At 43.7% G+C, this 16,453-nt stretch overlaps 1 protein-coding gene across 5 annotated transcripts in view; it reads right to left on the bottom strand.

Moving 5' to 3' along the window:
* Nucleotides 1–16,453, bottom strand: part of ADGRL3 (adhesion G protein-coupled receptor L3) — a 437,224-nt gene that overhangs the window by 215,497 nt on the left and 205,274 nt on the right. For all 5 annotated transcript variants that reach the window (XM_064510233.1, XM_064510234.1, XM_064510238.1 and 2 more), the window contains one exon: nt 13,979–14,192. In XM_064510233.1, the coding sequence (XP_064366303.1) occupies nt 13,979–14,192 (214 nt within the window). The remainder of the gene's footprint in view (nt 1–13,978; nt 14,193–16,453) is intronic.

The following is a 16,453-nucleotide window of genomic DNA, read 5'->3' as shown; positions in this document are numbered from 1 at the left end:
ATATTTCCTGGAAATAGAATTTTACTTACTGTTCCCAAATAACCTGTCCCACACAAATTAATGCTAAAATTAATATCTACCACCCATTTTCACATCAAACAACTGGTAAGCAGAAAATTGAACAGAAATGGAAGGTTATTGCCAGTCATAGTTGCAAACGATTATCCAGGGCAGTTCTCCTAGAAGACTGGAAACTATCCCAGCAATCCATACGTCACAAGTTTCTTGGTGGAATCAGGATGAGGAGCAGAGAGTTTGAGAAGTTCCCCTCTTTCCTTGCTGCTAAACTTGCCAGTGGTGGGTCTGCAGACGAGAAGCCATCAGACCTTCTCACCAGGCCACCCTGTCCACCTGTGCACCCACCACGCTGCAAACTGCACTGCACAAGAGCAACTTGGGGTGCCACGCTGGGATTAGACACAAGAAATATGAAAGTTAGAGAGGTTTAGTCTGGAGTTCTCCATAAGCGTTGCCACAAAACATAAGGCAATAGACTTACCCGGGAGCAAACGACGGATTTTCACAACTGGAGTGACAAATTAATGACCTTTGATATAAGCAACATACAGAAACGTAAATGCCATGCACAGGCAGCAAAGGAGGTATCTTGTCATCAAACCAGAATTTAAGCCTCACAAAAACCAGAAGCTGCCCACACGGAGAAAGGCAACAGCGTGGTGCTGGCAAGGCAGCCCATCGGGACAAGAGTAACCTCTGCCACTTGCCCAAGGGTATCCAAGAGATCTAACGCAGTGTTAGGATGCCAAAAAGCAGAATGGAAAATAGCATATGTAACATTATATCTCGCCAAACCTACTATATCAGTGACAGCAAGGATCAGTGAGGAGGGAAGGGAAGAATTTGCCCTGAAGGCAAATTTTTGCAGAATTTGTCTGCTTCAGGACTACTTGGGTCCTCAGCACTGCTTGAGCTTAAACTGGGATCACGTGCAAATTGACGAGCCCTGAATTTCTATTTTCATACAGCCAGTAAGACTCCCAAATACTCTGGATTTGGAAAAATCATTTCTTTAGAAAAGCTAAAATTTGTAGTGATAGTGTGCATTTGAATGTACTGTAAGTGGGAAAAGTCTTAAGCAAACAGCAGATTAGTTCTGACATGAGTCAGTCTAACCAACCCCAAAGGAAATCATTCCACTTTTCACTGCATAAAAAAAACCTGGTCCGCAATGTGCTAGGCATTCATGGGGCACTACATGGTCTTAGCCAGAGGACTGATTTTACCCCAGCCAACATCTGAAAGCTCTCTTTGGGAATAGCCCCTTCCCCCCTCCCAAGCCCCCCCGCTTCCAATTATAATGTAACTTAAGTATTTGTAGATGTTTCGCTATCATACCTAAAGCTCCTGCGTCTCCGACTAGAAAGCTTTCCCTAACCAACAGCTTTGGCCTCCTGAAAGGCTTGAGTAATAAAACAGTGTGAGATACAGCCGCTCAGGATAAATTCCCCTTCAGAAAACATGAGGAATTCATTGCGCCCCCAGAACAGAGCTGGAGAAGCCAGAAGGATTTGCTTATTGCAGTTATTAACTCAATTAAGCGTGCAGGAAGAGAGTGCTGGGTAAAATGTAATGTGGGTCTGCCTGCATGTAAAATACAGGCTCAAGGAGTCTTAAAATGCCCTTATAAATAAAGCAAAAATAGACCAATAAAGTATTTTATAATGACTATTTATGTGTGTATAACAACTCATTATTTCAATTCTCTGCATCAGGGATTTCTTGTTTCTTTCCTCTACCCTTTAAATAAATCTAAATAAATTATACATTTAAAAACAGTCTATGCATCTATAACAACAGAAACAAATTTCATTTAACATCCAGCTGTCAAAGCCAGCCCTTCTGTCACTCTTTATTCAAGTCTGCTTTACATAATTCATGTCATCTTAATTATTTCCTTCGCTTTCTGGGTAGGATAGCACTTTAGGACGAGCCACTTAGAGCACAGTCACTTCCCTTTGGAGATGATATGACTGTGTGACACGATCACTTGCAAGAAAAAAAAAATCCACTGATGTTATAATGTCTCCAGGTGGGGAACTACACTTATGCAGAGTCTATCCTGATGGGACATCAGTTATCTGCATACTACTGCAATAAAAATAGCAGTACATATGCATAATACTATGTTCAAATGCAGACATATGGTGCTATTAATAGCCTCCTTTTTTTGCTTCTTTAACTCTCTTACAAATAGAAGCTGATAAGATTTATGGGAAGTGCGGGAAAAACACTAGCTCAAACCAGACTGATATTATTACTATTTTTAGGAAGTCCCCCAAACTGTAAAGAGCAAGGAAATTCTTAAGTCTCAGCAATGGTTCTTCCCATCCTTCCCCCCTCCATTAGTCAGATCTGCAAACAGAGCATCAATCCCACATATATGAATATATGTCTGAAGTAGTGCACGCATCACTCTAGAAATACCCTGTCCCATTTGTACAGGATAAATAATTAAATTGTTTTAAGCGGTCTAATCTATTAATGCCTGGAGAGGCCTTAATTTTGGCCACTAAATTTCAAGTAGCTGCGTTCATCAATTCAATATAGTCACAGTCATAGATCAACTTCTTCGCTGTACATGACTAATGAATTTACCACATGATGAAAAAAGCCAATTTCTTGAATTAAGGCCTCACTCTTAAAATATTCTTCATTCTGCCTATTGCCCTGCACTTTTTCTCCTCCCTTCTTTCTCCTCTCTGTGGTCTCACAAAATCAGCAGCCAGAGACCTTAAAAAGAAATGGGCTGGATGCTGGAAACGTCCACTCATGAGAATAGCCGCTGTCACTTGGGCAGCACACAAAACTGCAAAAAAATTCTTTAAAACCCTGCAGAATGGGCATCAGGCTCTTGATGCTCCAAGGAGCGGTTAGAAACTTTGGAGATTACGGCAAACCCTTCCCAGGCTACAGACTCGGCTAGTTTTGCTCCCTGCGCTCCCCACCCTGCTCTGCTGCCCCAATGGCTTTGTACGCCTCCTCCAAAACACGCAGAGCCTTGGTGAAGCATGACCACTTATTCAAAGGAAAGCTGAAAGGGCAGGAATAACCCCCATTCCTGACGCTTTCACCATCTCAGAGTGCAAGCCAAGGTCAGTAACGTGAACGTGCGTTCATCCGCTCCTGCTGGCACTGCATCCCGCCATGCTCCGGTGATACAATGCACCCACCACGATACAGATTGCAGATACAGAGATTCTCCACTGCCCGACCGTAACATGATAAGGAAGACCTGGGATAAGCTGGAGCAATTTCAGCAGCTAGAAGCAGCAGCCTAAATCCCTCTGCACGTTATGGAGCCAGTTTCCTCGAACCCTATTGGCACCTACCACTGTGTTCGACTTTAAATTCTCACTGCCCCTAATGATGCCACTTTGTTTCAGTTCTGGCTGAGCCTGCAACCAAAGTCATACCTGTCCTATGGATTTCCTCCCTTCTCTAACATCCTTAGAAAAACCTGTGATATTGCAAAGTGACGGGCTCTTCACTTTGCATTCCTCTTCCACAGCTGCCTTATTCCTGCAGAAATAGCGGAAAGAAATTATGCACGGGAGCTCTTCTGAGAATTTGCTTCATGAAAGAACAAAAAAGTGCCCAACATGCTCAGAATTCAGATAAGTACCAGAAGAGCCCTAATTCCATATACATGTTATCAATATGTTACACATTGGAAAATCTCACTGCACTTGCCAAACTTGAGGGCATCCCCCTGGGACCACGGGATTAAGATGTAACCTTGGGTCAAAAGAGGTTACACAATCAGGACTGCCCATACCAGTGCTGAGGAAATTAAATTCATGGTGGAGATGCTGAGCTGCTGAAATGCAAGGAAACACTGGAAGAAACTAACATGATTAAAAAACATGAATTAATTATTTTATGCAGAAGAGCCCCAAAACCGATTTGGCAGGAATACTCCATAAGCTCACTTATTTATTCATTCATTTTAGTGGCCATGCTCCACTTTGTAAATTATTCCCGATAATTCAAGCAGACATGTAAAAAGTATTCAGCTCCTACACATATTTTGGAGCCTCAAAAATTAAGATGTTTGCACTATATAATAGTTTCTATGTGTGCCTATCTGTGTACATCTCCAAAGACGACAGCTGTAAAGGGGGATATTTATTTTTTAATCCCTTAATTATGCTTCTCGTCCCCAAGTGCATTAATTTGGCAGCTGAAAGTTTCTCCTCTCACTGAAGGGTGAGATGAGAAAGCCTCCAGGAGTCATGATTTTTGGCACCACCTCGTTCCTACTTTACGCTCGAGGCTACTTCCCCTCTGACAGGTTCTCAGTTTGAACGAGCTTTCTCTGATGACCAGATCAGAACTGCAGCAAGTTAATCTTATTAAACCATATGAGTTAAAAAGAAAAAAAAAAAAGAAAGAAACCAACTCCGAGCTTGATGTGAGGCAGGCAGTTTCCAAATTGGTATACTTTTGATCCAAATTAGATCACAAGCAAAATATTAAAAGGCACTAGAGCCACTTAAGAGTGAACTTCCATTTCCAAAAGAAATCTTTGGACACCAGGAAGCTGGGACTAGTGCCAGGTCAGCGGGAAATCAGGCTTCTGGCTGTGACAGGCGCTTTTAAGTGTCCTAACTCTCAAAATTTCAACTTCAGAGAAAGACTCCTAAGATGTACAGGAATTTACTTCACCTCTTCTCAATCCAAATACGTGGGTCTTCCCAAAGGGATCCTTCAAGTATAGAAGGTTTCTGTTCCTACCCGAAAGCCCCTGACCAAAGACACCTTCAGGGGATGCTACGCCAATCAACATTAGTGAATCTGGAAGCTGATGCACTGAGATCCCTTTTAAGCACTATAAAGAAAACTCTTCATCCTCTTCTCTCCCACCGCCTTCAAACACACATGCTTTAAAGAGCACTTTTGGTCTTTAAATAATTGAAAAGCGATTGTAACTTGGACTCCACCTTGGCCACCTCTCGGCATGATGGACTGCCATAATGAGAAATGGGGCAGCGGTGATGGTCTGATGCAGTCCGTCACCGGGGATGCTCCATGAGGTGACCCACCAGATGCCTTCTCCACTTGGATGCAATCCAGGCTGTGAAAACTAAGCTTGTGGCTATCTCCTGCAAGGCTTAGAGCTCTGCACTGACTTCAAACAGCTCTTCTCGCACACAGCGTTACACCGGCACCTAAGTGTTTTCTGGATCCCAGCCCAACACTACAGGCATTAGCCTGCATTGTTGGGAGCCTGCCTTTAACTCTTTACATCTAGCTACAAGTGCAACTAATCAACCAAAATTGATTTTCCAGAGCTCAGCCTAATCCACTGCATTGAAGGTGACCTATATTCTCTGTGTGTGTTTGTAGTTCAAGGTTTTTTTCTTTTTTTCTACTCCTCCTCCTCCCTTTATGGTGTCTCAGATATTAGATGCCTGCGTTCAGACGTCTGCAACCAGGCCAGTTATTTGAAAGGTTGCCAAGGAGCACTTCTAACAAAGGCAGATTTTTGAGGGATCCTAAAGAATCCCTGCCCCACTGCCCCCCTCCAAAAAACTCCACACACAACCCAAAAAATCTCAACAGTTAAAATCACTCATCTGCTTTGTACAGCCACCGCTCCACTCCCCGAGGAAAGACTATTCAGGTACTAACCTGATCGCACCCACCTGTGCACCAGCATGCCCAACCATAGCACAGCGCTTCCATGTGCATCATTTGGACCCAGGACACCTGCAAGGAGTATGCATCTTCCCACAACTAACCTTGCTCTCTACAGCCCAACGACTGCTTTACATTTCACTCCACACGTTTGCTAGCATTTGCACTGACAACCAAAGCTTTCCGTTCATCATAGCAGGGCGCCCCGGAACCGTTTAAGCGGATCATACTCTACCACGTGGCCAAAGGAGCTGACAATTTATTAGGAATAGATCAGGCATTTTTGAGAGGGATATAATTATTGCTGTGTGGTTTGCAGTACTTTGAGTCAAATTTTGTTTAATGCAAAGCCACCCGGGGAAAGGAAGATGGGAAACATGCTTTCCAAAGAGAAATGGCCTAAAAATCTCAAATTTAACATAAAATTCTCTTCCTCCTCTTCTGCACTTTGGATTTTGCTTTAAAACAACAACAACAATAGTAAACCTTCAGCATTAAAGTTAAGTTTCACAGGAAAAAGAAGAGTAAATACTAATAAAGAAATAACATTGTCTTTATATAGGCAGATGATGCAGCCTGACCCAGAATGCTGTGTACAGTACAGCTCATCTCATCTCAGACACAGCAATGCAAAATTAAAGGGCATTCGGGGAAAAACAGCAAGAACCTCTACACTCTCAAAAAAAAAAAAAAAAGACAGAATAACTCCCATATGAAGAAATATTTGAAAGACCATAACTTTCTCCCTTGGAGAGCAGATAAATTAGAAGCAATATGATAAATGCAGGCAAGCTAACGAACGGAAATCGAAAAGGTAGCTTGGATGCCTCCGTCCTCACTGTCTGAGGATATGAGATGAGTGGGACAGCAACAAAATTAAAATCTGACCAAAAGCAATCCTTTTTCACACAATAAGCTATTATCCTGCCGGACTCGCAGCTCCTGGAAGTCATCAAGACCAGGGACTTAATGAGATTCAGAAAGGGCTTGGGCATTTATATGGACATCAAGAATATCCAACAATCATAATTAATGCTACCAAAGAGAACCCAGGAAGAATATTAAATCTCAGGCATCGGGGTCAAAGCACATCTCTAACGAGGAAGGATCAGGATGACACCCTGTTCCTGCTGGGGCACCTCTGCTGCTAGCCAGCTCCAAATGCCCCTTTGCCCCACACCGGTTTTGCCCTTCAGCACGTTCCCCTTGCCTGTGTGTCCACCTCCCATCCCTTGCCTCATCTCGGCAATGAAGCTTTTCCTTTCCCTTCTTTGTCACCACTTCTGCTTTGGGTAAAAGCATGTAATATACTGCCTGCTACGAACTGCGACACTAACGGACTGAACGCCGGGGCCATAATTCAGTCCGGAGGCTCTGCTGCTGCCCATAAACTACTCGCTGTCTCCCAGTTTACGATGTCAGCAGGACTCCAACTGAATTAAGGCTTCCACTGTATATAACTGACACCAATGTATTATCCCATGCATAATGCATATAAGATGGCTCTAATCATAAATCCCATATCCTGCCTTTTTTTTTTTTTTTTTAAACATCGCAGATGCAGGAAGGCATCTCTTGTACTCTCAGCTTGCTAATATACAGAACCCTTCTCTTGAATCATAATAGCACCAAAACCTTTTCTTGGGTCACTGCTTACGATAAAAACCTTCTGGGCACTCTTTTCCCCACAGAGACTGAAATAAACTTCCTTTCATCCCACTAAAAAACTCATAGCTAAATTACAGGGCCATGTTGAACTGATGATCCAGCAACACTGCCTAAGTCTGTTCATATTCTGCTACCGGTTAGTGGATTATGTGTGGTTAACACCCATCTTTGCCTGCTTGGGTCTCATCCTCGTGCAGTGCCTGGAAACTCTTGGCTCAGGGTGCAAAAGCATGTGGTAGCAGTAGAGTGATGACAACAAAATGTAATGCCACGCTGCGGATCCCAAGCTGCAAGCATGCAGAGGTGAGGAATGTCTACAGAGGGCGTCCCCAGCACTGCAGAGAAGCACAGAAATCCCGTGCATGCACTCTACAGATTGAGAAGGTGCAGGATAAGCCCGTACCACTTTTACGCATTTTAGAGTAGAATATATGGTTCAAGCTACAAACGCTCCACAAATGGCGCAGTCAAAAGTCTCCTGAATGAAAGCTTTGAAATATCCTGGAGAATAGACAATCCCCTGTGTATAAACCCGATTTTGACCTCAGGCATACACTAACTGAGCTCTTTTGTACAAAAAAGGCAAAGAAACTGATATAAATGCATTACTTGAAAGTCATCTTGCCTCACAGCATTTTAGCCGTTATTTCTAGCGAGAAGACTAAACAGAGAAGGAGCATGTATGTATTTTTCTAGTCAGATGAAATTATTTCTTTGTTATTTTAAGACAGTAGAAGTCAGTTTGTTCCAAAAAAGCCTTGCACACTATTATACCATGCTCTAAATCGATGTAATCCTGATGATGAAGACCAAGAACCTGACGAACAAGCACTGCGATGACTGTCGCATTTGGGCTGATCAAGCAGCAGCTACTGCAGTCAAGGCACTTGGTAGGAGGGGCCACTGTCAGGATGCAGATTTTTTTTTTTTTTTTGGAGAATCTCAAATAATGCTTTTCATGATACAAAACATGTTTTAGGAACAGCAGAGACCAGTACCTGAAGGCCTAGGGCAGCATCTTCCCACACAGCAGTTATGGGAAGGTCATTCTGTGTTCTTGCACCCATCTCCCATCAATGCACTGACTGTTAACGTAAGAATAAATGCAGTACACGTGTTTCGACAGACATAACTCTGCTGTCAGCACCATCTCCATCTCTGCTGAAATGTCCCTCCATAGGTACAAATTAGGGGCTGCTGTTCTCAGCAAGCCTCAAGCGGGTGGTAAAACAGATGACGAGAGGACGTAACCTGTAGGTCTTCTCCCACCGGCAAAAGCTGTGCGCAGCAGGCTGCAAAGGGTTAGCTAGTCCTTTCCCTCCGGCAGCCCTGAGCCGGCCACTTCCACTCTCACAAAGCAACGGATGAAGCAATAAACTGGGATTTCCCTGCCTGGCTTTCAGCGCGAGTTCAGCAGTTTTCAGGCCATTTCAAGACAAGACTTATCTGAGAAATTATCCCATGTCTTCTCTTTGTCGGTTAAGACTGAGACAGTTTTAGGAAACAGTAATGATGAATTTTTCCAGACGCCTATAGGAAGCAACTGATAAGTTTTTGCTGACAAAACCAACTCTGGCAATAGCCAGTGTTGAACGGAAGTAGCTCAATGCAAGACCTTTTTCTGGGGGACTGCTGACTGAGACCACCCTGTAACATGTGTAGGTCCACCATGACCACCCAAGTGGCTTGGGGCACAGCCAGCTAGTGAGGTCCACGTTAGAGAAAACCACAAACTGGTGGCAAAGGACCTTTCTCCGCCAGCCTGCACGGCTCGAGGAGGCCAAGAGGCCTCTGCTTTGGGCCACGGCAGTTGCTGGTCACCCATGCCTTTGCCAGCTCCCATCTGGATTTTTGCAAAAGGGAGTCACGCATCAGCAGCAATCAAAACCCAGCGCACAATACAACTGCCTATTTTTCAGTCTAGCTTCTTTCTTTCTTTTAAGTGCGGTGTTTTATAGCTGGCCACGGCTACTAATTGGTATCCAGGGAAGCCTAAAGCACTACTTTTGATCTACGAAGCCTTCCATGGTTGGGAACCTAATTACCCCAGAAAGCACTACCTTCTCCTCATCTGTTACCACAGCAGCAGCAATCTGTTGCGATGCTTCGACTGACAAGCCCCGATTTACCGGGGTACTGGGGCAATTCCAGAGGACTGTCGTTTTCAGAATTTACTCCTGCTTGGTCTCTGACAGCATTTTCAGGAAAGGAAGGGGTAGGATAAATTAAGAGCATACAAGCTGGGAAGTAGCAATTTTTTTTTTCCAGAGTGATACAACAGTTCAGTGCACACTGTTCCAGTAGCACTTTATTTATTTCTTTTTTTTCCCCTTAGTAATACCAGGCATGACCTTGTCCCAGGGTCAAGGTGCATTTCAGCTTAGTCAACTTTGCTTTGTTTTAATATACCTTCCAGCAATGCAAGAAAATAGGCTGCTTAACCAAGTAAGGTCTGTTTTCAAACCTTAAAAAAAGAAAAAAAGAAAGAATGCATGGAACACGAGCTTTAATACTCTCTATTCATTTCTATGGGTTACAAAAACTACTATTTAAAAAGAAACATTAGTATTTTTCCATACTGATCATGCTTTTCATGTGGCAATCTCAAAGCGCCAGACTCATGCTTCCCAGAAAGAGAAGCTTAGCTTCCCCGTTGCAACATCTCGTCTCTTCAGAAATGCGCTTCCCATGCCATCTGTGTGATAACAAATTTAGAAAAATGAGTAGTATCTTGGCAGTCTTTACCAAACATTACTCAGGATGCATGGGAAGAAGGCGGAGGGGTCACTATCAAATGGGACGTTCGGTATCTGAGTCAGAGGTGAGGATGATGTCTGAGAAAGGTGTTGTTTTCTGCGAAATATGCCATTAATTTTGGAGAGCCTGACGCAACCGTGCGGCATTTCAGCTGAAGTCTGCTCATTCAGTCCTGCCGGAAGTATGGCCTTGCAAGAATGGCACAAGGCAGAGCCCCAGATCTGCATTATGCCCCGTGTCCTGCGCCTAGTCCCTCCTGCACCAGACCGACCTACTTCACATAAAAAGGGACTCTACCGGAGCAGCCTCAAATCGAGACGATCCAAACCAGTGGCCACTTCATGAACTATCAGCCTGACAACGGGTCAATTATCCCACCTGAAAAGACAGATAATTCAGCCTCTTTATTTCCTAACGCAAGAGTAAATCACTGGCATTTGAGAAGTGTCTTGAAAATACCGGCTGCCGAAAGCATCAATAACAGTACGCTACAAAATGCAATATTATTACAGCAGTAACGACTTGTTTTGGACTTCTGCATTTCTCAAGCCATCAACCAGAGACATTCACAAAACACAGCCCTTCAGAAGATGAGCAATCTTTGCCGTGTAATGCAAGCTGGTTCATAAAAACGTCCTTCTTTCTACCCGTTCTGCGCAAAGTGCCTACCATTGCCCTGCTGACTTCCAGGTGAGTTGCAAGCGTTCCTCCTTCAAAAGGATAAGGCTCTTCGATGACACCAAATGCTTTGTTTCAAGACAGCGAGAGTCCCGCAACTGGAAGCACTCTTGTGCTCTTCACTGAGCTGACCGGTTTTCACTGGAGGTCTTGGCTGAACCAAGAGGGAGGCAAACAAATGTTTCGTCTCCTTGTCGGAGTTGGAGCCTTAAATGTGTCGTTTTAACCAGGTGGGAAGCATCCACACAAAACTCAAGAGAGAGCGCTGAGAGCCTTTTTTTTCCTTTGTTAGGGTGTTCTTTAATAGACTAAATGGCAGCGTTAACACTAGGAAAACAAAGGCAATTCTTACGGGAATATGAGACTGCTTTTTCCTACTGTTTAGAGAGGACCCCGGCTGTTTGAATGGATGATATGTTAATTTTGTGGCACAGCTGCTCAAGGGAGGAGATAGCAGAGTCTCCGTGGTACAGTGCATGCAGTTTGCAACGGGCGCGGAGAGAATTTAACTGTTTGTCACAGTCCTCAGAAAGCCACTTCTCCAAAGCAAACAGGCTATGAATTATGTTTTTTCCTCTAATTGTTTCAGAAAAAGCCTTCAGTTCATGAGGCACTTTCTGAGCTTTTATGGGCAGCTGTTCCTCTGAAGCTGGAAGGAAGAGCTGGCAAGTTTAAAAACAAAACAGGCCACAGCTTTAATTTCCTATAAAATAGTTCCCTGCAAGCTGTTTAAACTTTCTTTACTTGGAGCAGTACTCTGAAGATTTTGGAGGTTTTTTGGTGCAACACTTGGAGCGAGGGCTGTTCATGCCCTTGCTGCTTAGGGGGCTCAGCAAACACACCAGCAGATTTATGTTTTTCCCTTGCAAAATAACCCCACGTACTCGTCTGCAAAATTAATTTATACAAACATGCAGAAGAAAGGAACATGCTAGCTCATTTTGGGGGGAGTGAGTTGGAGTAATCGCTAGTATCTGCCATAAATCTGGCAGCCTCGGCTCGCGTACTACCACACACAAACTCTTCCTCCTGCCTTTCGGTCCTGAACCAAACCGTCACCTGCGTGACTCCCTCCCCGCACTCATGCTGTAACGTTTATAAGCTGGCCGCACAGAGTCGCTGATAAAAACCGCCAGCAGTTAGACAACTTCTTACGAAGCCTACAAGGGCGCTCTGTATTTACAAACGCAATAATTAATCTATGTGCAACAAGCACGCTTTGTGTGCGCTGTTTTTCTATACACACGCAGACGGATTTGATTGCCACGAGGATCCTTAGTTCCCAGTAGTTTGCTGTAGCATTAGCAAAGCCAAGCTCATTGCATTTAAATCTGCCTTCATCTGCAAAACCACCACAGATCTTGCTGAAATCATTAATTTTGCAGGTAGAGGCTTTCAGAAAGTGGCATAGCTAGTGCCACAACTACCAGTCTGTCTGGATTTTCCTTTTAAACTACCTTTTTTCATGCCTATTAAGAGCTGTGAACTGGCAGAGCAGTTTGCATTTTAAGAACATACTGCATTTTAATCGTTTTATTTTTATATTGTCTCAACTCTTTGAATTAATGGAGATTAAAAGAGAATGACATAAAAATGCAAAGCAGAGTGTTTTCCCCCTTTTTAACCTGCCTTTCAACTAGAACCAGGTCATATTTATTCTCAAGAAACTCAGAAGCATCTAATTAATAACGATTGCATTCTTCCTCATGAAGAATTATTGCAATTGCTGCATGGTTTAAATGGAGAGAGCAACCACCCTTTCCCGAGCCTCCTCATGGACGAATAGCAGTGGGCAAAGTCCCACGGATACAAATATTCAGTCAGCAGGGATTTGCATTTCCCTTGCAGGGAATTTTGCCCTTTGCTTTCTGCCTGAGCAAGAAAACGGACGCTTTGCCCCAAAGATGTGCTTCCCTGCTAAGCAAATTGCAGAGCTGTGCATTCGGTTAAGAGGCTAGTGCCTGGAGAAGGCTACCAGGTATATATATATATATATACACACGTATATAAATATGAATACTTTGCATTCTGTAACGACCCATGAAGCAGATGACATGGTTTTATTCTGTCAATATGCAGAGGATGGAGGCTCTCTGCTTGAAGCCACTAACAATCTGAACAGGAGAACTGCAGTAATTCCATTAAAACCATGCTGAATACAAAGAAGCGCTTGGAAAACATAACCAACAATCATGCAAACAGGCCTTCAAACAGCTACACACAGAGGTTCAACCAAAAAAAGAAGTCAAAGTCAAACAGGCTTGCAGGGGCCATGTGCAGCACCAAGGACATTTGTTAGAAGACCTCCTAGCATTTTGACACCTAAATTCTTGACATGGAGCAATTCTGAACCGAGCTCAAAACCCACGCATTTGCATGTCGAATATAAAACCATGAAAACATTTGTCCATAATAACAGCAACACTCTGAACGTGATTAAACGTCAAGAACTAGGACTTACTAATCCTCCCTGTGCCGCTTCCTACGCCAGAAAGTACCCTGAAAAATTCAGCAATAATTAAAGGCTTTCCATAGCCAGGATACCTATAGGTTGGAACAAACCTTTAGGCCCTGGCCCTGCAATACAGGAGCCTGTCTACACAGAGTGCATCTCAGTTACCATTTCCCTATGCAGTAACAGCACTTAACAGCGCTAGCTATTATACAGAAATGCTAATAGCGGAAAGTCTTCTGCAAAAACCATAATCCTGAAAGGGTTCTTGATGAGGCATTCAGATCCCCCTAAAACTAATGAGCCTGGTAGGGTGAGGAGTGATTGAGATTTTTCTTTGCGTTTTGAAAAATAAGTATCATTTTGAACACAAAACATTAATTGTTTAGAGCAGATTACCGGCCATCTGCAGGAATGCAGCACAAGAAGAAAAAGAAGGTGCATTAGAGAAAGACTTTGTTTATGTATTAAGAAAGATTTTGTTTATGTATTAAGAGCTGGGATATTTTGGTATTTCAAAGGTAAAATTGAGATCCAGCAGGTATCAGGATGGCTTATTAGTAGTACTTACTGCAAATGTTATTTATATTGCATGATCCTAACCCACTTTGGTAAATGGACAGTTTAGCGATTATAGCTGTAATTCTGTACACACACATACAAAGTACCTGTGTTTTCTCATGCAAACACACAAAAACCAGTGTGTACATACGGGATTAAAACAAAACAAAACAGTCAGCAAACAAAGACTATTAAGCACTTTACCTTTGAGTCATAATCTTATAGGCATCTGGCAGATAACAGCGGATATTCTCCATCTGAGCAGGATCAGAGTCACAGATTTTATCGTCAGTCCTCCCGTAGTTAGCACTTTCGATCATGATGACATCCGTTCCCGGGCAGCGAAGCTCGATGGGGTAGCTCTCGCAGGACAGCTCCCGTCGCACCACAGCCATGGGCACCGGGGCTCGGCTGAATGCTGCAAGGATTAGCACAGAAACACGGCAAATGTTGACTTTCAGTGCTGAGACTAGGATTAAACGTTGAGTGAGGTTTAACATCAGGGGAGTTTTTTAGCCCACACGTATTATTCGGGATGGCTTCATGACCTTTGAGATGCAGCCTGCAGAAGTTAGGGCTGATTCCTGACATGTTAGCTGCCCAGAGAAATCACTTCTGCCCTCACCTACTTGATTTTCTCATCTCAAAAAATGCTAATGAGCCCTTTTGTAAAGGGCTTTGAAATCCCCTACTGAGAGAGGTAAATAGCAACTATGGTGCTGCTATTACCTCTACTTGCCAGGTGAAGAGCTAGTCAGCTCTGATACATAAAATCACAGCCCTGTGTTGCACCTGATCAACTGGGGAAAATTTCCTGACAGCTACAAAGCCAAGCGCCAGGGTCTCCCCTGCTCTGCAGGGCTGCATCTGTCCAGGTGCAGATGCAACAACATCTGCATTGCCGCCTCGGTCCTCTGACCGCCTTCGTCTAAGGGCCTTCGCTATAGCCTGCAGCGTGCCGGGGGCTGCCTGGCGGCTTCTGGCAACTGTCCCAAAGTTTCAGGCACGGCAGTGATATTTTCCACAGAAAGGCCAATATATATACGAAGCCGGGTAACTAACGCTTCAGCCTCACCTTTGTGGCAGCTCCGTCTGGATGGTCAGTACTGCCCCGTATTTGGGTAGTTAATTTAAAGAGCCTTCAGAAATCATTAACGATTTTAAAAGAAATCTTGGCTACAGTTTGGAAAAGAAAAAAAATCCTTTAGGATGCCTTGAAAACAAAGTATTAGTAAGTAAACGCGTATGACAACAAGCAGTAATGCTTCCTATCTCTAGAGCCTTTGTGATCCAAACATCTTGAGCAGCCTAACACACGGAAACGATTTAATCCCCCAACGTCTACGCGCAGCGGCTACACGATGCCCTTCCCATGTCAGGATCTCTCAGGAAATCTGCAGCGGAGCCGGGAAACTCGGGACACATGTCCCAGCGGGGTGCGCTGGCCACAAGCAGGCACAAAAGCCAACCTCTTCCCTTCCTTATTCCACCAGGATGCAAACTTGGCTGCACCGCAAAGGTTTCTGGCTCTAAGGCTGATGTACCATGCTGGTCTGATTCTGCACTGCAACAGCACCAACTACAAAACTCGATGTAAAACCTACATTTTTATCCATGCAGCAGCCACAGAGAAATGGGGAAAAGTTTTAACCTCGGCTTTGATGGATCCAGGGGCCATCCAACAGCAAGCACCTTTGAACGACTCATTTCCCCCAACAAAAACCACCCTCCCCCCCAAAAAAATAACCTCCCCCAAAACCCACCTTCCAAAGCACTGTTACTTTGCCCCACGTAAACTTTCACATGGTACTCACGCTCCAAGTTTCCTTATAGAAATAAGACCTTAAAATAATAACAAAAATAATAACAAAACAGAAATATGACCTTTCTCTGGATACCCCATGGTTGCCTTTATTTATTGCTGTACATACTCTTCAGCAATAGCTTCTCCAATTAGCATCGCTTTATGGTTTCAACCACGTAAATCTGCATGCAAAACTGACATACACACACATTCTTGCCCCGAGACGGGAGTTAACAGTTTTGCCCTAATCTCCTGTTGCACTATGGATTTGTACAATTCGGTAACATTTCAGCCCAACGTCCAAGTCCTCTGGAAGCCAGGAGAACCAGCACAGACCTGTGCAATACACCATCCACCTCTTACTCGTGGCCTTACAGCGCTAATTGACTACAACATGAGTGAAAGAAAGTGCAGGACAACATTTGTTCTAGGAAATAAGCCCATCGGGGTTTGCAAAGCCCAGGGATTTTCATCCTCCATGAACAGGTTTCAAGTCCCCTTAAAAGGATCTTTCTGGCTCCCGCTGAAGTGTGTGGCAGCCCCCTGCTCTGTGAAACATTGTGTTTTATGCAAAAGAAACAAGAAAGTTTGGAAAGGCAGAGAGGCTTCTCTGCCACCATTTGCTCCACTTTTGGGGTTGCTGACATACCCATAGACTACCATTAATGGGAAAGATACATTGCTAGTATTAATTTACTTCTGCAATTCCTACTAGAAAACAAAGCAAAAGTCAAACCTCCAACCCGTATCCTTCCCAAAGTACACTTGCTGTCAACTCCTATGCCTGACCTGTTGCCTGACCTGTTTTTTGCAGTAACAAATTTATATTATTGAAGAAAATTGGCAATAAAAAGCATAAAAATAAGGAGAACCCC

This window comes from Dromaius novaehollandiae, chromosome 4, assembly GCF_036370855.1.
Source record: "Dromaius novaehollandiae isolate bDroNov1 chromosome 4, bDroNov1.hap1, whole genome shotgun sequence".
Taxonomy (NCBI): Eukaryota; Metazoa; Chordata; class Aves; order Casuariiformes; family Dromaiidae; genus Dromaius; species Dromaius novaehollandiae.
The sequence above is the reverse complement of the archived record's forward strand: the minus strand, read 5'-3'. Positions and strand labels throughout refer to the sequence as shown.